This window comes from Dipodomys spectabilis, unplaced genomic scaffold (assembly GCF_019054845.1).
Source record: "Dipodomys spectabilis isolate Male_0828 unplaced genomic scaffold, ASM1905484v1 ptg000032l, whole genome shotgun sequence".
Taxonomy (NCBI): domain Eukaryota; kingdom Metazoa; phylum Chordata; class Mammalia; order Rodentia; family Heteromyidae; genus Dipodomys; species Dipodomys spectabilis.
In genome coordinates, this window is record NW_024870709.1 from 389,354 (window position 1) to 416,315 (window position 26,962).

Below are 26,962 nucleotides of genomic sequence, written 5' to 3' on the forward strand. Positions count from 1 at the left end.
CAGGATGCTGGGAGAAGCTCTCAGGGAGCACATGATGCTCACATGCCTGTGGTTCCCACCCACCACCCAGGGGTATAAAAGGCAGCTGGCACACAGATACATCCAGACTCAAGAATCCCACCTTCTGCTCCTGTCACAACAGTCCACTCCTGACACCATGTGCTACTATGGCAGCTACTATGGAGGCCTGGGCTACGGCTTTGGAGGCCTAGGCTGTGGCTGTGGCTGTGGCTTTGGCTGTGGCTGTGGCTATGGTGGCTATGGTGGCTATGGTGGCTATGGCTATGGCTGCTGCCGCCCTCTGTGCTGTAGAAGATACTGGTCCTATGGCTTCTACTGAGGAGTACCCTCCACTGCTGAGCTGATTGTCTATGTCCTCCTGTCCTATGGCAATTCTCTCCAAGTTTCTTCACATGAGAAATTTATGCATGTCTTCAGAAATCTCAACTATACATTCAACTATCAGAAAAATTCTAAATGAAATACCTAGTACTTATTCTAATCCATTAGTTTTTACTTGGATTGTGTAATAGTTCGAAGAAATATCCTTTTCGTTTTGTATTCTGGGGTAAAATGGGTACAATTTTAATCTCCATTTCTGTGCAAAGATATATTTTATTAAACTGTATTTTGCTATAAAAATTGTTTCCTATGGGTTTATAATATTTGCTATAGTTTTTGTGAGATGAGATTAAAGTACTGAGAATGAGAGGAGAAACTAATATAATAGAAAATAATAATTATTTCTTTAAAAATCATTAAACCTAGCTTATTAACCAAGAGAGAAAATGAACAGAAACCTGTTCAGTGGGTTAACTGAACAACTTAATGAGCAACTTGTGGAAATAACAAAAATTACTACTTTATCTTCTGTCATTTTGAATTATAGAGAATAATCAGAATTAGATGTCAGTCATTGGTACAAAATATAATCCACTCCAGAAAAACTAGAAATGATGATAGCACCCTGAAAACATTTCCATATTTCAGAAATAAAAGGTTACCAACATTCTGTCATCTCCAATTCTTTGTAGATACAAGTTACAGTTAAAATTAGATTGTGAACTCTTTATTTTGCTCTATTTACTATTTTTGAGATTCAAACTCATGAGGATAGGAGATTTTTCTTAGTATTTTATCACCCCATCAGGTCTACAATACAATTCATTATCAAATAATAAGGAGTCATACATTTTTACTTTTTATTAGTAAATCATATCAGGAAAAGTATATCTCTTTTATTGAATAGGGTGTTGGCACCCTGAATGCTTTTCATGAATAGATAAAATTAAAGGCTTCCCAAAGTAATTCTTCCAGTATACAATCTATTTCCAATAATGTTTCTAATTAATTCTACCTCAGCCTTGCTAAGCCTGACTATATTTAGGTTTTTAAACATTTCAATTATTCGAATAGATTACCCTAAGTATATATCCAAGCCTATAAACTAAGCTATTGGTACTTTACCAACAGACACAAACACAGAAATAGAAATGTACCCACAAAATTCTTATAGCATTTCCTCATATATTTGACAGAACAATAAAAAAATCTAACATATATAACATATATGTATTTTCTTGTAACTTGTAAATCAACTCATATATTTCAAATGATGCTAAAAGTAACATAAATTCCATTAACTATCCAGAATATTTATTTAGAGAATGGCGACATGATGATGTATCTTTCCTTCTTTAATGTATGGGTAATTTTTCCCCCAAATAGATTGAGTTTACTCTAAGAATGGATGAGAAATCCAAAACACAGAAGGTTGACTGTACTTATTTCATAGGAGTAAATGACATTCTTGTTGAATAAAATGATCTCACTCTGAATTATGCCCTCATGCATTCAGTTTAATTTCTCTTCATTATGTTTGTGATTGATCCTGCTCTTCTGTATGTATCAGTGTGTGTGTGTGTGTGTGTGTGTGTGTGTGTGTGTGTGTGTGTGTGTGTGTGTGTGTGTGTGTGTGTGTACAACATTTTCTTGATCCATTCATCTACTGAGGGGTATCTGGGTTGGTTCCACTTCTTAGCTATGGTAAATAATGCTGTGATAAATATAGTTGTGCTGGTAGGTTTAGTATAGCCTTATTTGCGATCGTTTGGGTAAATGTCCCAAAGTGGGATTGCTGGGTCATATATCCAATCTTTTTGCAATACTGAGAATGGACACAGAGCCTGAACTCAGTAGACAAATGTTCCTTCACTTGATTCATGCAACCAGCCCCTCCCCACTGCATTTTGGTTGTGTCAAACATGATTTCATGCTTTTGCCCAGCTAGTCTTGGATTGCTTAGCTCCGACTTGGCATCTGGTATAGCTATGATTCTAAGCATATGCTACCACACCAGGCCTTCATATAACAAACTTTTCAAAGATGCTTTAATCACCAAAATATTCTTTTATCCTGTCACTATATATAATCATTCCTGCCTTTGTCTACGATTGACACCTTAAGTACAAGCTATGTTAGAAAGCATGGTATCTCAGAAGAGAGATAATTTCTGGCACACATATTACATGATTCTTCCTCCATCTTACCTCTCAGTGAATACCAGGACTGACTGGTAAAATCCCTATCTGATGATTGCTGATTGCTCCCTATTTGGTTGCAAATTTTTCCAGATGTGATTTCTAACCATCTCAGAGCCATAATTGTTAATGTACCTAGAGATCTATTGCCTACGTGCATTGATGCTGTGAGTCCACATTTTCCTTTGAAATTTCCCCAAAATTATATTCATTATTATTTTTTTCTAACAAATCTCTAGGACATTGTAAAATAGCCATTAGACTAATGAATTTTATACATGTTGAATATAGGATGTTTCATTTGAAGTTCAAGAAATCATAACATTTTGCCCAAAGTTATTTACCCAATATAATATTTTCAAAATAAACACCATTGATGAAATCCTGACTGATACAATCAGGCTTCAAACTTTATCTGGGCAATTAAAATCTATTTTAATTATTGTTACAAACATGTAATATGTGTTTATATTAGATATGTTTGCCTATCTATCGGTATTTAAAGGCCTAAAATTTCAAAAGAAAGAATACATTATATTTCCTTTTGTAAGAGTGAATGTTGTATTTATAAGATTATTTTCTTAACAAAGGAGGAGGCTGCAATGCTTGGTAAGAAATGTATGCATTATCCTGCCCATGTAATTGTAACCCCTCTGTACAGTATGTTCACAAATAAAATAAAATAAAGATTATTTTCTTTATGCTTTGTATGTCCCTCCCCCATGGTATAACCCCTGCTTTCCCTATATTTGATGGTATAATTTGTGGAGGGGAAGGGAAAAAAACAAATCCTTTAAAAAGGGATAAAGGTAGAACCATTGCAACAATGAGATGTACAAGTGGTTATGTTGAAAAACGAACTTTACAACTTTGGTCAGGGTGGTGGGGAGGATTGGGGGGGGGGATGGGGGATGGGAGGATGGGAAGGGATGGAAAGGGGAACAAAGGAAGAAGCAACAATGCTTGATAAGAAACATACTTATTATTTTGCCCAGGTAATTACAACCCCTCTATACAGTATTTTCACAATAAAAAAAAGTAAAAAAAAAACACTGAATGTTGTAGTATTTAAGGTACTGGTGTAGAATTTAAGATACTGAGATAGACCTTTATTTTCTTTATGTTTCAAGCAATGTGTGCTAAATAAAAATGGCTTCTGAATAAGTCTCAAATATATGTACAGACTTAGTAATTTGTCTTTAAGCAATCATAATATAAAAAATGACTATCTTATTATTCATGACCAAGAGAGCAATACATGAGGTGCTAGATCAAAGTTTCTTCAAAAAACAAAAATATAAAAATAAAGAAGAGAAGAGTGGGAATGTTTGCTGGTAAGGTATTCAGTAAGAGAAAGAGTAAAGAAGAAAGGGACAGAGGAAGACCTGAGTAATACAGGAGATATGAAGAGAGAGAGGTGTGTGTGTGTGTGTGTGTGTGTGTGTGTGTGTGTGTGAGTGTGTCCCTGTTGTGTGTGTGTGTGTGAGAGAGAGATAAAGAGAAGACAGAAAGTCCAAAATGAATACATTTCCCCCCTATGGACAAATGGAAACAGAACAAAAATAGTCATGGAATACCTAGTCTCATGATTGATATCCTACTGTGTATGGTATCACATTTTTTGAATAAACTAAATATAGAGTCAAAGAAAATCTTAAAATTACAGAAGAATTTGGCTTAAAAACTGATCACAAAATCCTAATATAGAAGCGAAACCATCCCAGTTATGAAGGCCTTGTTTATGCACTAAATCGAGGTGCTCAGGATGCTGGGGGAAGCTCTCAGGGAGCACATGATGCTCACATGCTGCGGTTCCCACCCACCACCCAGGGGTATAAAAGGCAGCTGGCACACAGACACATCCAGACTCAAGAATCCCACCTTCTGCTCCTGTCACAACAGTCCACTCCTGACACCATGTGCTACTACGGCAGCTACTATGGAGGCCTGGGCTACGGCTATGGAGGCCTAGGCTGTGGCTATCGCTATGGCTGTGGCTGTGGCTATGGCGGCTATGGTGGCTATGGTTATGGTGGCTATGGCTGTGGCTGCTGCCGCCCACTGTGCTGTGGAAGATACTGCTCCTATGGCTTCTACTGAGGGATTCCCTCCGCTGCTGAGACCATTGTCTGTGTCCTCCTGTCCTACGGCAGCTCTCTCCAACTTTTTTCACATGAGAAATCATGGAATGTCTTCAGAAATCTCAGCTGTACATCCAACTCTAAATGAAATGCATAGTGTTCATTTTGACCCATTATTTTAAATTGGATTGCATGCTAGCTTGAAGAAATATTCATTTTGTCTTCTGGGTAAAATGGGTCCAAATTGCAATCTACATTTTTGTCAAAATTTAGATATTAAATAACCATATTTTGCTACAAAACTTGTTTCCTATGAGTTTATAATGTTTGCTGTTGATTTTGGAGGGATGGGATTGAAACACTGAGAACTCGAGGGCATACTTTCTAATACAACTCAAAAGTATTCGTTATTTCTAACAAGTTCTTATGCCAAGATTATTAACTAAGAGAGAAGATGAACAGAAATCTGCTCACTGAATTAAATGTACAACTGGATGAGCAACTTACAGAAATGCCTACTTTACATCATGCCATTTTTGAATTATAAAGAATAATTATGTGCCAATCATTGGTACAAAATATCACCCAGCCCAGATAAAACAGAAAGGATGATACCACCCTGAAAACCCTTACACCTCACCAAATTAAAAGATTACAAATATTCTGTCTACTAAATTTGTTTTTCTGTAGATAAACATTAATAGTAAAAATAAGATTGTGCATTCCTCTGGATTTTTCTCTAATTCATATTTCTGGGATTAAAATTCCTGAGTTATAGATCTTTTTCTTATTTCTGTATTGTCCCTTGCAAGTCTAGAATGTAACTCATTTTTAAGTGATCAGAATTTACAAATTTTTACTTTTTAATATTAAATCATATCAGGAGAACAAATGTGTCTATTTGTATTGAGTATTGAGACATACCTAAAATTTGTGGAGGTAGGTGATTGAATGCTCTTCCTGAATAGATAAAATCAAAGGCTTCCCCAAAGTAATTCTTCCAGTTCATATTGTTTCCAATAATATTTCTATTTCTTCCTCACCCTTGCTAAGTTTGAATATGTTTAGGTTTTAAACAATTTTAGTTGTTCTAGTTATTTCCCCTAGTTGTACAGGTCAGCTTATAAACTTAGATTGTTGTTATTATACCAATGGACGGAAGTACAGAAATGGAAATGCACGCACAAAATTCTTATAAGTTTTCCTCATATATTTGTCAGAACAGAAAAAATCTAAGAGATATAACCTACACATGGTTTCCAGCATCTTTTAAATCAACTCTACAAATGTTATAATGTCAAAAACAATGTAAATTCCATGTAACTAGCTGTGAGAACTAGCTAGAGAATAATCACAAGATGAAATAGTTCTCAATCATTAATATAATGGACATTTTCTCTCCAATAGTTTCTGAGTTCACACAAAAGATGAGAAATCTTCAGACACAGAGTATCTTTATTTCATAGGAGAAAATGGCATTTATGTCGAACAAATTGTTACCATTCTAAATTATATTCCAGCACATTTATTTTAATTTCTCTTCATTATTTTTGGTGTTTGTCCTGCTTTCCTCTGTCTGTTTATGTGTTTATGGGTTGTGTGTGATTATACATGTTAAAAAAGGAGCAACTACGGCAAATACAGAAATGAGAGAGAAACAGAGACAGTACTGAGAAACAATACTGGCTTAGGATGGTTCCTCAGTTTCTTTGTATCCTTAAGTTCAATGCTCTGAAAATCAACTTGTTAATCTAATGCCATGCCATTTTTCATTTGATTCAGAAGCCACAGTTGATCAGACTATCAATTCATGATAATGCATCTAATTATTTTTTGCAATTCAGGGAATGAAACCCAGAACTTTGTATTAACTAAGCAAATGTTGTATCACTTGATTCATGTGACCAGCGCTTCTTCCCCTCACTTTTTATTTTTCTTTTATATTTCTGTGTTGTTTCAAGTAGAATTTTGTGCTCTCTCCCAGGCTAGTCCTGGATTGTTATACTCCTTCTCTGCATCTGCTATGACTATAGATGTACAGTACCATACCAGGACTTAATACAACAAATATTCCGAGCACTTTAGTCATGGAAATAGACCTTTATACAATCATCCCTTTCTTTGTCTACTATTGATACCTTATGAATAGGTGAGTTAAGAAGCATGGTGCTTTAGAATAGAGATTAATTCTTCCACATACATCACATGATTCTCCTCTATGTTACCTCTCAGTGAACAACAGAACTGGTAAAATCTGTCTGATGATTGCTGATTACTCCATATTTGGTTTTAAAATTTTCCCACATATCATCTCTGTTCTAAGGGCAATGATCTTTTTTATGTTTTTTTATTGTGAAAATACTGTACAGAGAGGTTACAGTTACATGAGCAAGGTAATGAGTACATTTCTTATCAAGCATTGTTGCCTCCTCCTTTGTTTTTCCCCTACCATCCCTTTCCTCCCACTTCCACAATTACACCCCTCCCCCACCTAAATTGTTCAACAGTGTCTAGTACATCTCATTGTTATAAAGGGTCAAACTGTATCCCTATTTAAACATTTTCTTTTTTTCCCTTCTCCTCCCCAAATTATACCAACATCAAATACAGGGTGAAAACAGGGTTATACCCTGGGGGAGGAACAGACAAAGAAACAAAAAAAATCACATGGAACCTTATAAATACGTTAGAAACAATAGCATGCAAGAAAAAAAAAAAACTTGTACCCCTATCTTGGTGTTCATTTCGGTTAACATCATCTTATCTGCTCATATATACATAGCTTTTGATCTTTTCTGTTTGTCCCAGACATATACTAGTTATTGCAAATAAGGGAAACCATAGCACCTATATTTCTTTGGGCCTGGTTTACTTCACTTAATATAATTTTTTCCAAGTCTTTCAATTTCCTAATAAATGGGGCAATGTCATTCTTTCTGATGGAGGCATATAATTCCATCATGTATATATATATGCCATATTTTCTTGATCCATTCATTTACTGTGGGGCATCTGGGCTGGTTCCATATCTTAGCTATGGCAAATAATGCTGCAATAAACATAGTTGTTCTGGTAGTTTAGTATGGTCTTGTTTGTGATCATTTGGGTAAATGCCCAAAATGGGATTTCTGGGTCATAGGGGAGCTCTATGTGGAGTCTTTGAGGAACCTCCACACTACTTTCCAAAGTGGCTGAACAAGTTTACACTCCCACCAACAATGCAGTAGGGTTCCCTTCTGTCCACATCCCCTCCAGCATCTGCTGTTATTAGAGTTCTTGATTATAGCCATTCTAACTGGGATGAGGTGGTATCTCAATGTTGTTTTTTTTTTTCTCAATGTTGTTTTGATTTGCATTTCCTTTCTTTTCTTTTTGGTCGTCTGTGGGGCTTGAACTCTGGGACTGGATGCTGTCCCTCAGCTCAAGGGGAGCACTCTGCCGCTTGAGCTACAATGCTACTTCTGGTTTTCTAGTGGTTTTTATTGGAGATAAGAGTCTCACAGACTTTCCTGACCAGCCTGGCTTTGAACAGTGATCCTCAGATCTCAGCCTTCTGAGTAGCTAGGATTACAGGCGCGAAACACCCATTTATGATGAAGGTTTTGGAAAAATTAGGAATCCATGGAACATTCCTCAATACAATAAAGGCTGTATACGACAAACCTACAGCCAGCATTATACTCAATGGAGAAAAACTAAAGCCATTTCCTCTTAACTCAGGAACAAGACAAGGATGCCCACTCTCTCCAGTTCTCTTCAATCTAGTATTAGAATGCCTAGCTACAGCAATAAGACAAGATGCAGACATAAAGGGGATCCAAATAGGGAAAGAAGAAATAAAACTCTCCCTCTTTGCAGATGACATGATCTTGTATTTAAAGAATCCCATAGACTCCACTCCCAAATTACTCAAGCTGATTCAAAACTTTGGCAAAGTAGCAGGTTATAAAATTAACCCCCCAAAATCAATGGCTTTTCTGTATGCCAACAATGAGAAAAGTGTGGCTGAAATTAGGAAAGCAACTCCATTTGTAATAGCCCCACAAAAAATAAAATACCTAGGAATTAACTTAACTAAAGAAGTGAAGGACCTCTATGATGAAAACTTTAAAATCTTGAAAAAGGAAATCAACACAGAACTTAAAAAATGGCAAAACCTCCCATGCTCCTGGATTGGAAAGATTAACATCGTGAAAATGGCAATACTTCCCAAGGCTATCTACAAATTCAACGCAATACCTATCAAAATTCCACCCTCATTCTTCAAGGAAATAGAAGAGGCAATCCAAAAATTCATATGGAACAATAAAAGACCCGGAATAGCAAAAATGCTCCTCAATGGAAAGAACACTGCTGTAGGAATATCAATACCAAATTTCAAACTCTACTATAAAGCCATAGTAATCAAAACAGCTTGGTATTGGCATAAGAACAGACCTCAGGACCAATGGAATAGAATTGAAAACCCAGAAATGAACCTACAGACCTATAGCCATCTAATCTTCGATAAGGGAGCTAAAACAATAGAATGGAAGACAGACAGCCTCTTCAGTAAATGGTGCTGGCAAAACTGGTTAACTACATGTAGAAAACTAAAGCTAGATCCTTATATATCACCCTGCACCAGAATCAACTCCAAATGGATCAAAGACCTTGAACTCAAAGCAGACACTCTGAAAACATTACAGGATGGAATAGGAGAAACCCTAGGTCTCCTTGGCTCAGGCCGAAATTTTCTGAATAGAGACCCGGAAACACAACAAATCAAAGAAAGGTTGGACAAATGAGATTGCATAAGGTTGCAGAGCTTCTGCATGGCAAATGACATAGCTAGCAAGATCAATAGAAAGCCCACGGACTGGGAGAAGATCTTTACTAGCCATACAACGGACAAGGGTCTCATATCTAAAATATACTTGGAACTCAAAAAATTAAACCACCCAACAACAAATCCTCAAAGAAACAACTGCCCAATAAGTAAGTGGGCGAAAGACCTAAAGAGAAGCTTCTCTGAAGAAGAAAGAAGGATGGCCAATAGACACATGAAGAAATGTTCAACATCCCTAGCCATAAAAGAAATGCAAATCAAAACAACATTGAGATATCACCTCACTCCAGTTAGAACAGCAAAAATCAAGAACTCTAACAACAACAGATGCTGGAGGGGATGTGGACAGAAAGGAACCTTACTTCATTGTTGGTGGGAATGTAAACTTGTTCAACCACTTTGGAAAGCAGTATGGAGGTTCCTCAAAAGACTTCACATAGAACTCCCCTATGACCCAGCAATCCCACTTTTGGGCATTTACCCTAATGTTTACAAAAAAGACCACACTACAGCTACCAGCACAACTATGTTTATTGCAGCATTATTTACCATAGCTAAGATATGGAACCAACCCAGATGCCCCTCAGTAGATGAATGGATCAAGAAAATGTGGTATATATACACAATGGAATTCTATGCCTCCATCAGAAAGAATGACATTTCCTCATTTGTTAGGAAATGGAAAGGCTTGGAAAAAATTATATTAAGTGAAGTAAGCCAGGCCCAAAGAAACATAGGTCCCATGGTTTCCCTTATTTGCAATATCTAGTATAGGTATGAGTCAAGCGGAAAAAGTCAGATAATGTGATGTTAGGAAAACGAACCCTCAAATATGTATTTTAATGTTTTTGTTTCTTTCATGCATGTGTTTCTAACGCATTTATAAGATTATTTCTTTGTTGCTTTGTATGTCCCTCCCCCACAGTGTAACCCCCACTTTCACTATATTTGATGTCAGTATAACATGTGGAGGTGACAGGGACAAAGAAGTCGTTTAAGGATTCAGGTGGACCTGTTGCAACAATGAGAAGTACAAAATGTCATGTCAAAACCAGCTTTACAATGTCGGTGTGTGGGGGGAGGGGGGTATGATTGGGTGGGGGGGAGGGGGGAGGCTGGGAAGGGAGGTGAAGGGTAAACAAAGGAGGAGGCTGCAATGCTTGGTAAGAAATGTATGCATTATCCTGCCCATGTAATTGTAACCCCTCTGTACAGTATGTTCTCAAATAAAATAAAATAAAATTAAAAAAAAAAAAAAAAAAGGATTACAGGCGCGAGCCATCGATGCCCAGCTTGCATTTCTTTTATGGCTAGAGAAGTTGAGAATTTCTTCATGTGTCTTTTGGCCCTTCTTATTTCCTCTCCTGAGGAAATAAGTCTTTGGCTCACTTATTTATTGGGCAGTTGTTTCTTTGAGGATTTGTTGTTGGGGAATTTAATTTTTTGAGTTCCAGGTATATTTTAGATATGAGACCCTTGTCTGTTGTATGGCTAGTGAAGATCTTCTCCTAATCCATGGGCTTTCTATTGATCTTGCTAGCTATGTCCTTTGCCATGCAGAAGCTCTGCAATTTCATGCAATCCCATTTGTCCAACCTTTCTTTGATTTGTTGTGTTTCTGGGTCTCTATTAAGAAAATTTTGACCTGTGCCAAGGAGCCCTAGAGTTTCTCCTATTCCTTCCTGTAATGTTTTCAGGATGTTTTTGACTCCAAGGTCTTTGATCCATTTGGAGCTGGTTCTGGTGCAGGGTGATATATAAGGATCTATCTTTAGATTTCTACAGGTGATTAACAAATTTTAAGGGCAATAATCTTAATTGTGCTGAGACACCTTATTTCAGACCCCATTTTTCCTTTGAAATTTTCCCTGAAATCATACCAATAATTCCATTTTTTCTAACAAATCTCTAGGGCACCATAAAATAACCATGAGACTGTTGAATTTTGCACAAACTTGTATACTGGCAGCTTTATTGATTTTCCAAAAATAACATTTTGCCCAAAATTATTTATCACAGACAATATTTTAAAAATCAACACTATGGATGAAATCTTAACTGTCACAGGCTTCAAACTTTATTTGGACAATTGAAAATCTATTTTAAATATCAGAACAAATATTTAGTTGTCTAACATATTATATATACTTATATGTCTACTCACTAAAAGATCTAAAATACAAGCTGGGTGCTGATGTCTCACGCCTGTAAACCTAGCTACTCAGGAGGCTAAGATCTGAAGATCATGGGTCAAAGCTGGCTTGGGCAGGAAAGTCCATGAGACTCTTTTTTCCAATAAACCACTAGAAAACCTGAAGTGGCACTGTGGATCAAGCGGTAGAGTGCTCGCCTTGAGCTGAAGAGTGCAGGGACAGCACCCAAGCCCAGAGTTCAAGCCCCACGACTGACCAAAAAAAAGAAAAAGATCTAAAATACAAAAGATAGAATACATGTTTTCCTTTTGTAACATTCATTGTTGTAGAATTTATGGCTCTCTTCTATATGATGCTCATTTACTTTCTAGAAAGTATGAAATAATATGCATTAAACAATGGCTTCTGAATAAGTCTCAATCATAGGTACAGATTGTAGCTAGTTGCCATCTAGTAATCAAATATAAAAAAATAACTGCTTCATACTTCTTGAGCAATAGAGCAGTAAATGAGACTCTCGATGAAAGTTTTTTCAAAAAAGTGAAAAAAAGGGAATGTGATGGGGATGTGGAGAAGAAAAAATGAGAGAGTAAAGAAGAAAAGAAAGAGGAAGGAATGAGTGACATAAGGAATCCAGAAAGATTTATGTGTCTGTGTGCTTGTTGTGTGTGAAAGACACCCACAGATAGAGGAGGGAGAGGGAGACAGGGAGAGAGAGAGAGGGAGAGTGTTGAGGTGATCCCCCAAATTTTCCCTATGGAGAATGGAAACAGAAAAAGAATCAAAATAGAAATGGAATACAGATTGTCATGGTGAACATACTATTTAGTGAGGTCACATGTACTGAGCAAACAATACTGAGTGAGGGAAAATCTTAGGCTGGAAGAAGAATTTGACTCATAAACTGATCACGGAATTCTGACATAGGAAGAAAACCATCCCAGTTATGAGGGCCTTGTTTATGCACTAAATTGAGGTGCTCAGCATGCTGGGGGAAGCTCTCAGGAAGCACATGATACTCACATGCTGTGGTTCCCACCCACTACCCAGGGGTATAAAAGGCAGCTGGCACACAGACACATCCAGACTCAAGAATCCCACCTTCTGCTCCTGTCACAACAGTCCACTCCTGACACCATGTGCTACTACGGCAGCTACTATGGAGGCCTGGGCTATGGCTATGGAGGCCTAGGCTGTGGCTATCGCTATGGCTGTGGCTGTGGCTATGGTGGCTATGGTGGCTATGGTTATGGTGGCTATGGCTATGGCTGCTGCCGCCCACTGTGCTGTGGAAGATACTGGTCCTATGGCTTCTACTGAGGAGTTCCCTCCACTGCTGAGTCGACTGCCTGTGTCCTCCTGTCCTGCTGCAGCTCTCCCCAAGTTCCATCACATGAGACATTTTTGAATGTCTTCAGAAATCCCAACTACACATTCAACTATCTGAAAAAAATCAAATGTTCATTTGACCCATTATTTGTTAGTTGGAGTGTGTGATATCTTGAAGAATTATTAGATATGACTCTCAATTTTTATGAAATGATGTGTATTATAAAATAAACCATAATTTAAAACAATATTTCTTATTTGTTTTTTAAATTATTTTTATCCATTTCATAGGTTTATCTGTGTGTGGTTTCTTTCTGAGTCATGAGAAGATAAGGAATGGGAGTAAGAAAAAGAGAGCAAGATTATACATCATTTGTGTATTAAATACTAAAGCTAGCAGCACAACTATGTTTATCACAGCAATACTCATCATAGCTAAGATATGGAACCAACCGATATTCCCCTTAGTAGATGATTGGATCAAGAAAATATGGTGTATATATATATATGTATATATATATATATACACACACATATCATATATATATTTACCATATATATATTTACTACATATATATGTATGTATGTATATATATGTGTATATATATACATATATATATATATATATATATATATATATATATCCAAGGGAATTCCATGCTTCCATCAGAAAGAATGACATTGCTCCATTTGTTAGGAAATGGAAAGATTAGGAAAAAATCAAATTAAGTGAAGTAAACTAGTCCCAAAGAAATTTAGGTCCCAAGGTTTCCTTTATTTGCAATAATTAATATTCACATAAGATAATCTTATCAGATGAGCTGAAAAGCTCAAAAGCTATGTATACACGATCATATAAGATAATGCTAAGTGAAATGAACCCCAAGATATGGACACAAATGGTCTACCTTTGTTGTTGTTTTAAATGTACTATGTGAGTTTTTTGTTTGCTTTGTATTTTCTTTCCCCTATGGTATATCCCCTGTTGTCACTGTGCTTGGTTTTGGTACCCAGCATCTTGTATATATATTTCTCCAGTCTAGGGAGGGGAAGGGGAATAACAAAATGGTGAAAGAAGGAAACAGGACGAGCCATTGCAACAATGATTCCCACAGGACAGTATATTGGAAATGAACTTTACAATTTTGGGGGGTGGGATGGGGTGGGGAGCAGTGTGGGAGGTGGTGGAGGGAATGGATAGTGGGTCAACAACAAGGGAAGCGGTTCCAGTGATGGACAAGTCATGTCGTCATTGCCTTACTCATGTAACTGTAACCCCCCTGTACAGCATCTTTACAATAAAATTGAAAAAAGAAAATATATTGTTTCTAACAAATCATTAATCTAAGATTATAAGCCAGGGAATAAAATTAACAGAAAACTACTTAGTGAAATTAAACCCACACTTTATGAGCATTTATTATGAGCATTTTATGTCAATGCGATTTTAAATTATAGAGAATAAGCAGAGTTAGGGTGCAAATCATTGTTTAAAATGAAATCCATTCCTAACAGTAAGTATAATAATATTAAGAAAAGTCTTCCCATGTCACTATAAGAAAAGGTTAGCAACATTCTGTCCTCTATGTTAGCTTTATTAATAGACAAAAATTTTAAAATAAATGAGATTGTGCACTCTGGCTTATTATGCTCAAGTTAATGTTTCTAAGATCTGAAATAATGTGTTTAGTAAAAACTCTTATTTTCTTGTGTATGTTGATCTATGACAGGTGTTTAACACAATTCATTTTTAAGTAATAAGCAATTATCTACTTTACTTTTACTTTTAATAGAAAAATCACAACAGGAAAACAAACGTTTCCACTTCTGTTTAGTATAAAAATAGATATAAAATTTCTGGATGTAGCTGGGCGCCTGTGGCTCACGCCTGTAATCCTAGCTACTCAGGAGGCTGAGATCTGAGGATCATGGTTCAAAGCCAGCGCGGGCAGGAAAGACTGTGAGACTCTTATCTCCAATAAACCACTAGAAAACTGGAAGTGGCTCTGTGGCTCAAGTGGTAGAGCACTCGCCTTGAACTGAAGAGTGCAGAGACAGCACCCAAGCCCAGAGTTCAAGCTCCACGACTGACCAAAAAGAAAAAATTCTGGATGTAGGTTATCTGGATGTTGAATATATAAAATTGAGTGGTTTTCCAATGTAATTATTCAAATTCACAGTACATTTCTAGCAAAGTTTCTAATTTTTCCTCTACTCTATAAAGCTGCTTAGGGATTTTAGGATTTTTAACAGTTTTGATCAATCTTATTGATGCTCCTAATTCTATACTCATTCTTGGATATGGTTACTTTACCAGTAGACACAGATACAGAAATAAGACCTCCACACACAAAAAGCTTAGATGTTTTTTTTCATATATTTTCTTGAATAATAAAAGCTGTAACACATCACCTACATATATTTTCCTGTATGTATTAAATAAAATCTAATGAGTAAGGATGCCAAAATGCAAATTCTATACAACTAAAAGTAATAATGGGCTATTAGGAACAAGATGAAATATCTCTCCCTCTTCATTATAGGGGCAAGTGTTTCCTACAGCATTTCCGGCTGAGTTTACTCAAAATAACGGATGAGGAATCCACAAACACAGAGGGGTGACTATACTTATTTCATAGGAAAAAATAAAGTTTATGCTGAATGAACTGTTACCACTCTAAATAAGGTTCCAATGCATTTAGTTTAATTTCCTGCTTCTGTGTGTATGTGTGTGTTTGCTTATTTGTGTGTATGTGTACATGTGTAAGTATGCATGTGAAAGAGAGGCTTAGTGATGGGGAGATAGAAAGAAGACAGAGTGGACACAGTACTAAAGCACAATACTGTCTTAGGGTGCTCGTTTGGTGTTTTGTAGCAAACATTCAAGGATCTAAATATAAAACTTTAATCTGGGGTTATGCAATTTCCATGAAATCCCAAAGTCACTGTGACTATTATTCAGACCATCCATTCATAGAAATATATCAAACTATTTTTTGCAAGGCTGCGAATGGAACGCAAACCCTTATACTGGTGAGGTAACGGTCCTATCACTTGAGTCATGCTACCAGCCTTTTCCTTATAGCATCACATTGTATTTCATGCTTTTGTCCACATTAAATCGTGGATAGTGATCCTCCTTTCTCTCCATTCTGGATAACTAGGATTATAGGCATGTACCACCACACCAGGCCTTAATATAAGAAAATTGTAAAGACACTGTAGGTCATCAAAAGAGTCCTTTATCCTGACACTCTAACCTTCCTTTACGTTGTGGATATTGACACCTTAAGCACTGACTGTTATCTCAGGAAGCAGAATATTTGCTGTCCCTCCATCATGGAATTTTACATTCATGCTACAAGCCAGCGAAGTTAACACAGATCAAATGCTGTCTAGTAGATGTTTTGTTTTTTTTTTTGTCGGTCGTGGGGCTTGAACTCTGGGCCTGGGCGCTGTCCCTCAGCTCTTCAGCTCAAGGCTAGCGCTCTACCACTTGAGCTACAGCGCCACTTCCGGTTTTCTGGTGGTTTATTGGAGATAGGAGTCTCATGGTCTTTCCTGCCCGGGCTGGCTTTGAACCGCAATCCTCAGATCTCAGCCTCCTGAGTAGCTAGGATTACAGGTGTGAGCCACCAGCGCCCGGCATTTCTAGTAGATGTTTGATCCTAAAAATTTCCAGAAATGGTATCTGTTCATCAGCTCAAAGCAATAATATTCGGTGTGTTTAGACATTGCAAGAGTCTCATAGAAACATTTACATTGTGAGCCATATTTTTAAAATCCCCCCCAAAGGCTATGTTACCTACATCTTATTTTGATAAACATCTATTACAATGTGAACCAGCTATTAGATAAGCAATTTTACGCAGATTTGACTAGAGACCTTCTTCTTTAATTTTCAAGAAATCATGACATTCAACACTATTTATAACATTATGGCTGACAAATTTAGTCCTTAAATTTTATTTGGGAACTTTAAAAATCATCTTAATTATTAGAAGAAACATTTAGTATGTGTAATATATTATATGCAACTCCACCTCTAACCACTTAAGAAATGTAATGCTTTATTTTCAATTCAAAGATTGAAAACATTATGTGTTTTCCTTTTGAAAGACTGCAACTTGTAATACTTTAGTTCTACTCTGAAAGATGGTCATTTAGTCTGAAAACTTTCAAATATTATTTTCAAAACAGTGAACTCTAAATAAATCTCAAAAACACATACAGATGATAGTAACTTGTTCTCACGTAATCATAATATCAAAAATAAGTAGCTCATTGTTCCTGAGAAAAAGTCCCTGAACAGTCTGTGTAGATGATACATTTTTCAACAAAAAGATAAAGTGGGGGAAACAAAGAACAAGAGAGAAACAGTGAGAGAACAGAAGAAAAGGCAAAAAATGCAAACCAAAAATATTTTTCCTAGGGAAGAATGGAAAAAGAAGCCAGAACCTAAGTAGAAATGGAATAACTAATTTCATGATTTTCATCATACTGTGTAAATAGTTCACATGATTTGATCTACTAAATATAGAGTATGCCAAAGCCTTCAAAACTGATGAATTTGGCCCATAAACTGATCATGGAATTCTGACACAGGAAGAAAACCATCCGAGTTATGAGGACCTTGTTTATGCACTAAATCGAGGTGCTCAGGATGCTGGGGGAAGCTCTCAGGGAGCACATGATGCTCACATGCCTGTGGTTCCCACCCACCACCCAGGGGTATAAAAGGTAGCTGGCACACAGACACCTCCAGACTCAAGAATCCCACCTTCTGCTCCTGTCACAACAGTCCACTCCTGACACCATGTGCTACTACGGCAGCTACTATGGAGGCCTGGGCTATGGCTATGGAGGCCTAGGCTGTGGCTATCGCTGTGGCTGTGGCTGTGGCTATGGTGGCTATGGTGGCTATGGTTATGGTGGCTATGGCTATGGCTGCTGCCGTCCACTGTGCTGTGGAAGATACTGGTCCTATGGCTTCTACTGAGGAGTTCCCTTCACTGATGAGCCGACTGCCTGTGTCCTCTACACATGAAAACATTTTAGATGTCTTTAGAAATACCACTCATTTGCTGAGCAAACACTAGATAAATGTTCCATACTCCTATCAACTTTCATTCTTCCTTGAAATTGTGTGATAGGACAGAAATATTTTGCATTTCTATAATGTTATGTAAACGTGATCCACTGTGACTCTTAAATTTTGGTAAAGATATGAATTATTAAATAAAATGTATTTTGCAAATATGACTGTCTATACATTATTAAATTATATCATATATTTGTGTGTAATTAATATATATATGTGTGTGTGTGTGTATGTGTGCGTGCTTGTTTGTTGGTACCTGGGAAACAAGGACTCAGAAAGGAGAGAGAGAGAGAGAGAGAAGGGAGAATGTGTGTGTGTGTGTGTGTGTGTGTGTGTGTGTGTGTGTGTGTGTCTGTCTGTCTGTCTGTCTGTCTGTGTGTGTGTGTGAGAGAGAGAGAGGGTGGGGGAGAGAGAGAGAAGTTTAGTCATTATTAGATTTCTAAAATTATAGGAACATTATCAATTTTTTTCTAGAACATTATTAAAGAACAGCTCTTTATGTGTCTTTTAATCTCTACTATGGCTTTTTTCTTTGTTTATGCTCGTTATGTAATTTTAAACACGGATATTTTATATTGCAATGGTTGTATTTCAAATCAGGGCATTTACATTTATGTATGTTTGATGGTTTGTGTCGTTTACAACACCAAAAATTGTGTTTCATAACTCCTATTCTGCCTCTGTGAGATGTTTGTCAATTAAAAAAAGCCTACAGAAAAATGAATATAGAAAAAAAGAAAAATGAATATAGAGTTCTTCATACTGTAAATTTCAGCTAACAGTGACATTGTTGTCATTAAAATGGGAGCCCAGTAGCATTGGAAAAGATACTGATATATTCTAATGATTTAGATAAATATGTGTATTATTATTAGTAAAATAAATTTTAGAATATCATATTATCTTTGCTAAGTATCAAATTAGCATTAGATTATTTTTACACAACACTGAGCTCTATATGTATCTTTTTATCATCTATCTATCTATCTACACACCCACCTATGTGTATTGATTCTCAGAATCAAGTTGTTCTTGTCAGTAAAGTAATATTACTCACCTGGGAATTTCAAGGTAACAATAACCTAGAGGCCAATCTTCTAAAGATGGAGAAATTAGGAGATGGGGAATTAGGAGAAATGAGTGTAAATGTTGAAGTTCTTGATTTTAGGAGTCAGAAAAGAAGTTGTTGGGGGAAGAGTAACCAGCAGAATTAGATTGCTTTCTTCTTCAGAATAACAAACCATTATGTTGGAGAACTGACCCCAGATACAAATGGGTTTGGAAAGTAGTGTGTTCTTCTTTAGATTGTTGATGAATTCTCAAGTTGCAAGGGTCAGTGGCAGAAGAAAACAAGCAGAAATGTTTAAAAATTAGAGCAAAGTCTTTCTTTACCAAAATGATCAGAAAATAATCATCAGATTTCAGATGCTGCCTAAATTAATTACTATTAAATAACACAGGCACTGGTTCTGCCCTTATAGATTGGTCTAATCGAGGTAGATGGTGTCTTTTGTCCAATAACAAAAGCATCTTTTTGTGTAATTCTTTGTTTGAATCAGGACAACCTAATTTAGTTTTTGATGTGGGATCTTACTTTGCTGCCCAAGCTGTCCTACAACTCCTCAGCTAAAGTTATCTAACAGGACTTGAGCTATAGGCAGATGCCCCTAGACTAGCTCAATCATGACTTTTGTAATAGCTTAAGAGCTATTACAAATGTTCAATTGGTCCTCTATTATTTTATTTATTTATTTTTTTTGTTGGTTGTGAGACCTGAACTCTGGGCCTGGGTGCTGTACCTCAGCTCTTCAGCTGAAGGCAAGGACCCTACCACTTCTGCCACAGTGCCAGTTCCAGTTTTCTGGTGGTTTATTGGAGATAAGAATCTAAGGGAATTTTCCTACCTGGGTTGGCTTTGAACCTTGTTCCTCAGATGTAAGCCTCCTGAGTAGCTAGGATGACAGGCATGAGCCACTGGCACCCTGCTGGTCCTTTTTTCATGCATGGAAGGTCACAGTTCTATAAGTCAGATAAAGAGTACATTTCTTTTTGAAATGTGTCACTCCTTCTCACACTCTCTCCCAGTTTTTCTCTCCCATCTCCACCCACAAGTTGTATAAGATCATTTATAACACAAGGCCATTGATTCTTGTGGGTTGATTTTATACTCTGCTACTTTGCCAAACCTCTGGATCAGCACTAATTGCTTGGGGTGAATATAATTCTTTTTTGGATCCTTTCCTTCACTTTCTCTCAGATTCTTCCTCCCATCCCTGCCCACAAGTTTCTCTTGAAGATTTAATATGTAGAGAAGAGATAACAACAAAACTTCTATATAACATAAAAGACAAGAATATAAAGACTATATAGCCTCAAGTTCCTAAGCTTATTAGAAAAGAAGAAAACACCACTATATTTTGATATGAATGTAGCTACCATATATTATTTTTTTGCCTAAAGTTTGTAATGTATAATTTTCTGATGTACTGACTCTTAAGCATCCATTATATGACATTATAGTTATATCTGCTAAAATATGTAGTTAGGTATTCCATATTTTCTAGGTTAGTAATTTTTGTGTTTTCATTGAAATATGTAATCTACTAATGTGACAGACTTTTTGGGGCTTTAATCTACATTTCTGTTTGTTTTATGTTTATCATAAAACAAGTGTTCTCTGTTTTCTTGAATTGCTTAAATTAATATAATGTGTTACATCCCATTTTTCCCTCTCCTGACTTGAAAACTATACATTTTAAAATCATTCTTGAAATGCTTTATTGCAGAATAAAACATGTACTTTTTCTTACTGAATTCTAACATAAATTAGCATTTTGATTACTTTTATAGCTCAAGAGCCTTCAGACACATTTACAAAAATCATATTACCTTCTTTGTTTTTTTATTAATGAAGTATGATGGACTCACATTTTTACATCCTGTAGAGATGATAATAGGATGATGATTCTTATTTACATAGACATTATCGATTATTTTCTCATATAAATAAAAATATTTTGCTCCTCACTCCTTATGTCTTTCCAGCTAAATTTTTTTCTTTGTGCCTAAATTACCTGTATAGTTCTATAAAGACTAGTATGTTAGTGACACCAAGCCTCTGTGCTTACTCAAAGGAACTATAACTTTTTTTGTTTTAAGTTATAATTTCACTACTAATTATTTAATAAAGTACTTTTAAAGAGGGCATTCCTTTTAAGGAAAGCTATTTGTTTTTGATGAAAACTTTAAAAAGACAATGATTTGCACATCATTTTTATAAGTTCAGTCTCCTTAATAAAATTGCAAACGTATCAAGATGCTAAATGTGCCAAAGGGAACTTGGAAACAAAGCAGAAAACATTTAGAGCTTCTGAAGCTGGAAAAGAAAAAAAGGACCGAAGGAGTAAATTCCGGAGGGAAAGATGAGAAAGATTCCTCCACTGAGGAAGCCAAGAAATGATGCAACCATAGTGATCTCAGGGAACTATCCACTGTCCCTCAGAGCAGCTCACATACCCCCAAGGCCATGTTAGACGCAGGAGGTGACAAGACAAGCTAAACTCACTAGGTGTGCTCACGGCTCTGTGGGATACAATTCAACACCACCCAAATACTCACGTCAATTTTCTTTATCTTTGAGCAATAAGCTTCTTTGTAGCTCAATAATCTTCTTATGGAAATTTTTGGAGAAAATAATTTTTATTATTATGAAAATACCAAACAGAAGGGTTCCAATTACCTGGGCAAGGTAATGAGTACATTTCTTATCAAGCATTGTTGCCTCCTCCTTTGTTTCCCCTTCCCATCCCTTTCCATCTCCACCCCCCTTCCCTTTCCCCACCCCTCTGGCCAAAGTTGTAAAGTTCGTTTTTCGATATAATGACTTGTGCATCTCATTGTTGCAATGAGTTCACCTGTATCTCTATTTAAACAATCTGTTTTTTTCCTTCCCCTCCACAAATTATACCAACATCAAATACGGTGAAAGCAGGGGTTTTACCGTGGGGGTGGTACATACAAAGCAACAAAGAAATCATCTTATAAATATGTTAGAAACAATTGCAAGAAAGAAAAAAACATTTGAATACATATCTTAAGGTTCATTTCCTTAACATCAACTTATCTGACCTTTTCTGCTTGACTCAGACATATACAAGTTACTGCAAATAAGGGAAACCATGGACCTGTGTTTCTTTGGGTCTGGCTTATTTCACTTGATATAATTATTTCCAAGTCTTTCCATTTCCTAAGAAATGGGGCAATGTCATTCTTTCTGATGGAGGCATAGTATTCCATTGTGTATATATACCACATTTTCTTGATCCATTCATTTACTGAGGGGCATCTGGGTTGGTTCCATAGCTTAGATATGGTAAGTAATGCTGAAATAAACATAGTGGTGCTGGTAGCTTTGGTATGGTCTTGTTTGTGATCATTTGGGTAAATGCCCAAAAGTGGGATTGCTGGGTCATAGGGGAGCTCTATGTGGAGTCTTTTGAGGAACTTCCATCCTGCTTTCCAAAGTGGTTGAACAAGTTTACACTCCCACCAACAATGCAGTAAGATTTCCTTCTGCCCACATCCCCTCCAACATCTGCTGTTATTAGAGTTCTTAATTATAGCCATTCTAACTGGGGTGAAGTGGTATCTCAATCTTGTTTTGATTTTCATTTCTTTTATGGGGAGGGAGGTTGAGCATTTCTTCATGTGTCTATTGGCCATCCTTCTTTCCTCTTCAGAGAAGTTTCTCTTTAAGTCTTTAGCTCACTTATTTATTGGGCAGTTGTTTCTTTGAGAATTTGTTTTTGGGGGATTTAATTTTTTGAGTTCCAGATATATTTTAGGTATAAGACCCTTGTCTGTTGTATGGCTAGTAAAGATCTTTTCCCAATCTGTGGGATTTCTAGCTATGTCATTTGCCATGAAGAAGCTCTGCAATTTCATGCAATCCCATTTGTCCAACCTTTCTTTGATTTGCTGTGTTTCTGGGTCTCTATTTAAAGAAAATTTCAGCCTGTGCCAAGGAGACCTAGGGTTTCTCCTATTCCATCCTCTAATGTTTTCAAAGTGTCTGTTTTGACTCCAAGGTCTTTGATCCACTTGGAGTTGATTCTGATACAGGGTGACATATAAGGATCTAACTTTAGTTTTCTACAAGTGATTAACCAATTTTGCCAGCACCATTTACTGAAGAGGCTGCCTTTCTATTCTATTTTTTGAGCTCCCTTATTGAAGATTAGATGGTTGTGGGTTAATTTCTGGTTTTCAGTTCTATTCCATTGGTCCTGAGGTCTGTTCTTGTGTCAGTACCAAGCTGTTTTGATTACTATGGCTTTATAGTAGAGTTTGCAATTTGGTATTGATATTCCTCCAGCAGTGTTCTTTCTGTTGAGGATCGTTTTTGTTATTCAGGGTCTTTTATTGTTCCATATGAATTTTTGGATTGCCTCTTCTATTTCCTTGAAGAATGAGGTTGGAATATTGATAGATATCACATTGAATTTGTAGATAGCATTGGGAAGTACTGTCATTTTTACGATGTTGATCCTTCTAATCCAGGAGCATGGGAGGTTTTGCCACTTTCTAAGTTCTGTTTTGATTTCCCTTTTCAAATTTTTAATGTTTTCATCATAGAGGTCCTTCACTTCTTTGGTTAAGTTAATTCCTAGGTATTTTATTTTTTGTGGGGCTATTATTAATGGAGAATGGAGTTGCTTTCTTGATTCAGACACACTTTTCTCATTGTTGGCATACAGAAAAGCCATTGATTTTTGAGGGTTAATTTTATACCCTGCTACTTTGCCAAACTTTTGAATCAGCTTGAGTAATTTGGGAGTGGAGTCCATGGGATTCTTTAAATACAAGATCATGTCATCTGCAAAGAGAGAATTTTACTTCATCTTTCCCTATTTGGATCCCTTTTATGTTTGCATCTTGTCTTATTGCTGTAGGTAGGCTTTCTAATACTAAATTGAAGAGCAGTGGAGAGAGTGGACATCCTTGTCTCATTCCTGAGTTAAGAGGAAATGGCTTTTTTTTGGAAAATAATTTTAACAGAAATGAAGATAATTTTCAGAAAAGGTTGTCACTGAGATCATGATTTACTCATCTTCTATCGATCTATTGATCTATCTATCATCTATCTGTAATGTCAACTGAAAAAGAAAATGAAAGTAAAACTCTTCAATAAGATTAAATTAAGTGTTCTGTTTGATAAGTGCCATGGGGATATAACGCAAATGCTATTCGATCATGTCATTTTAAATTGCAGAATATAAGCACAATTATGTGCAAATGATTGTAACAAAATGCAAACCACTACAGATCAAATAGCAAGTATTAAAGAACCCTGAAAGCCCTTTCTGCATCACTTTAACTCTAGGTAACCAATATTATGTCTTCTAAGTTATTTAACTTGTAAATGAAATATTCTAAATTAAAAAGTGTGTGCACTCTTGCTTATTGATCAATTTAATATTTCTTTTTTTATTGTGAGAATACCATACAGAGGAGTTGCAATTACATGGGCAAGATAACGAGTACATTTCTTATCAAGCATTGTTGCCTCCTCTGTTTCCCCTTTCCATACCTTCCCATACTCTCCCCACCCCCCTCCCCGATCTTCCCCCTTCCACCAAAATTGTAAAATTCATTTTTCGACATAACAACTTGTACATCTCATTGTTGCAATGGTTCCACCTGTATCCCTAGTTAAACGATTTGTTTTTTCCCTTCCCCTCCACAAATTACACCAACAAATACAGTGAAAGCAGGGGTTATACCATGGGGGAGGGACATAAAAAGCAACAAAGAAATCATCTTATAAATATCTTAGAAAAAATTGTAAGGAAGAAAAAACATTTGAATACTTATCTTGAGGTTCATTTCCCTAACATCTGACCTTTTCTGCTTGACTCAGATATATACTAGTTATTGCAAATAAAGGAAACCATGGGACCTAAGTTTCTTTGGGTCTGGCTTACTTCACTTAATATAATTTTTTCCAAGTCTTTCTATTTCCTAACAAATGGGGCAATGTCATTCTTTCTGATGGAGGCATAGAATTCCATTGTGTATATATACCACATTTTCTTGATCTATTCATCTACTGAGGGGCATCTGGTTGGTTCCATACCCAAATGATCACAAACAAGACCATACTCATGTTACCAGTACAACTATGTTTATTGCAGCATTATTTACATAGCTAAGTTATGGAACCAACTCAATTTAATATTTCTGAGACTTTAACTCAGAAGAAAATCTTTTCTTTTGGTTTCTGTATTTTTCCATAGCAGGACTATAGCATTATTCATTTTCTAGTAATAAGCAACTATGTGATTTTAGCTTTTAATATTACACATCATCTGGAAAACTTGTGTGTATTTCTGTTGCATATAAAACTACACACAGAATTTCTAGATGCAGAGTACCCAAATGTTTCCCATAGATAAAACCAAAGGGTTGTAAAATACTTACTTCAGTTCACATTCTGCTTCTAATGAGGTAAGTCTTCCTCAGTCTTCCTTTTTCAAGTTTATAATAATCCTTATATTTGTCAACTAGTCTTACCCTATATACAGGCTCATTTAGCTGGGTGCTCCAGAAGAGATAATTTTTGCCATATATATCATGTGTTTCTACACATCAGTAAACATCAGTATTCATAAAATTCCTTGTCTGATGACTGCTGCTTACTCGGTTTGGTTTAAAAAATTTTCAGAAATGATTTCTGCTCAACATCTAAGATATTGAGCCCATCTCATATAATCATTTAAACTTGTGAATCCATATTTTTCCTTTGAAATTCCCCCCAAATATTATCAAATATTCTATTTTTCTAACAAATCTCTACAACACTGTTATAAACCCATTAGAGAATTATACAAAGTTTGAATGCAGGCCTTAAAACATCTGTCAAATGTTATTTATTCATTTTAATATTTACCAACTCAATACTCTCAAAATTCTGACAGACTAACAGAGACGTCAAATTTTATCTGGGCATTGAAAATTGTCTCTTAATTATTTGAATAAGATTTTTAATATGTATAATATTTTATATATGTGCATTTATCCAACCACTAAAAGGAAATAATACTATAGTTTCCAGTAGGCAAGAAATAAAATATTTTATTTTCCTTTTCTGAAACTTCAAATTGGAATATATGTAGTTTTGTTCCATAAGATAGTCATTTGTTTTCTTCAAAGTTCAAAGTATTATACTCTCAAGAATGAGCTCAGATCAATCTCAAATATGTTTATAGATAATAGTAACTTGTCAACCAGTAATCATAACATGACAAATAGCTCATTGCTCATGAGTAAGAATCAGAAAACCTCTCTGTCTCTTGATTAAACTTCTTTTTAAAAAGAGAGAGTGACGGCCAAGGAAAGGGGAAAAAGAAAGAAAGAATGAGATAGGAAGGAAGGAAGGAAAGAAGAAAAGAAGGAAGGAAAAAAGTGAGGGAGGGAGAGAGGGAACAGATAGGGAAGGAATGAGAGAGGGAGGAAGATAGAAAAGAGGAGCAAGAGAGTAAATTAAATTAAAATATTTTCCCTTATGGAGAAATTGAAACAATACACAACAGAAGTAGAAATGAGATACCTATTTTCCCATGGTTTATATCATACTGTATAGTGAAGTCACATGTATTGAGTAAACTAAATATAGATCCATGATCAGTTCATAATTTACTGATCATGGAATTCTGACATAAGAACAAAATCAGCCCAGCTATGAGGGCCTTGTTTATGGACTAAATCGAGGTGCTCAGGATGCTGGGGGAAGCTCTCAGGGAGCACATGGTGCTCACATGCTGTGGTTCCCACCCACCACCCAGGGGTATAAAAGGCAGCTGGCACACAGACACATCCAGACTCAAGAATCCCACCTTCTGCTCCTGTCACAACAGTCCACTCCTGACACC

General features: G+C 36.2%; 4 protein-coding genes across 4 annotated transcripts; all 4 read left to right on the forward strand.

Annotated features, from left to right (window-relative positions):
* Nucleotides 1-157: 157 nt before the first annotated feature.
* Nucleotides 158-340, forward strand: LOC122105447 (keratin-associated protein 20-2-like). The gene has a single exon (XM_042676684.1). The coding sequence runs from the start codon at nucleotides 158-160 to the stop codon at nucleotides 338-340; it is 183 nt and encodes a 60-aa protein (XP_042532618.1).
* A 4,117-nt stretch (nucleotides 341-4,457) lies between these two features.
* Nucleotides 4,458-4,640, forward strand: LOC122105486 (keratin-associated protein 20-2-like). Its single transcript, XM_042676737.1, has one exon. It carries the CDS (start codon nucleotides 4,458-4,460, stop codon nucleotides 4,638-4,640), a length of 183 nt encoding a protein of 60 aa, XP_042532671.1.
* An 8,099-nt stretch (nucleotides 4,641-12,739) lies between these two features.
* LOC122105458 (keratin-associated protein 20-2-like) lies at nucleotides 12,740-12,922 on the forward strand. Its single transcript, XM_042676697.1, has one exon. The coding sequence runs from the start codon at nucleotides 12,740-12,742 to the stop codon at nucleotides 12,920-12,922; it is 183 nt and encodes a 60-aa protein (XP_042532631.1).
* A 4,825-nt stretch (nucleotides 12,923-17,747) lies between these two features.
* Nucleotides 17,748-17,930, forward strand: LOC122105452 (keratin-associated protein 20-2-like). Its single transcript, XM_042676690.1, has one exon. The coding sequence runs from the start codon at nucleotides 17,748-17,750 to the stop codon at nucleotides 17,928-17,930; it is 183 nt and encodes a 60-aa protein (XP_042532624.1).
* The last annotated feature ends 9,032 nt before the right edge of the window (nucleotides 17,931-26,962 follow it).

What these genes read in the sequence shown, in the direction of transcription:
- LOC122105458 (XM_042676697.1), top strand. Translation starts at nt 12,740, where the DNA reads ATGTGCTACTACGGCAGCTACTATGGAGGCCTGGGCTATGGCTATGGA.
- LOC122105452 (XM_042676690.1), top strand. Translation starts at nt 17,748, where the DNA reads ATGTGCTACTACGGCAGCTACTATGGAGGCCTGGGCTATGGCTATGGA.
- LOC122105486 (XM_042676737.1), top strand. Translation starts at nt 4,458, where the DNA reads ATGTGCTACTACGGCAGCTACTATGGAGGCCTGGGCTACGGCTATGGA.
- LOC122105447 (XM_042676684.1), top strand. Translation starts at nt 158, where the DNA reads ATGTGCTACTATGGCAGCTACTATGGAGGCCTGGGCTACGGCTTTGGA.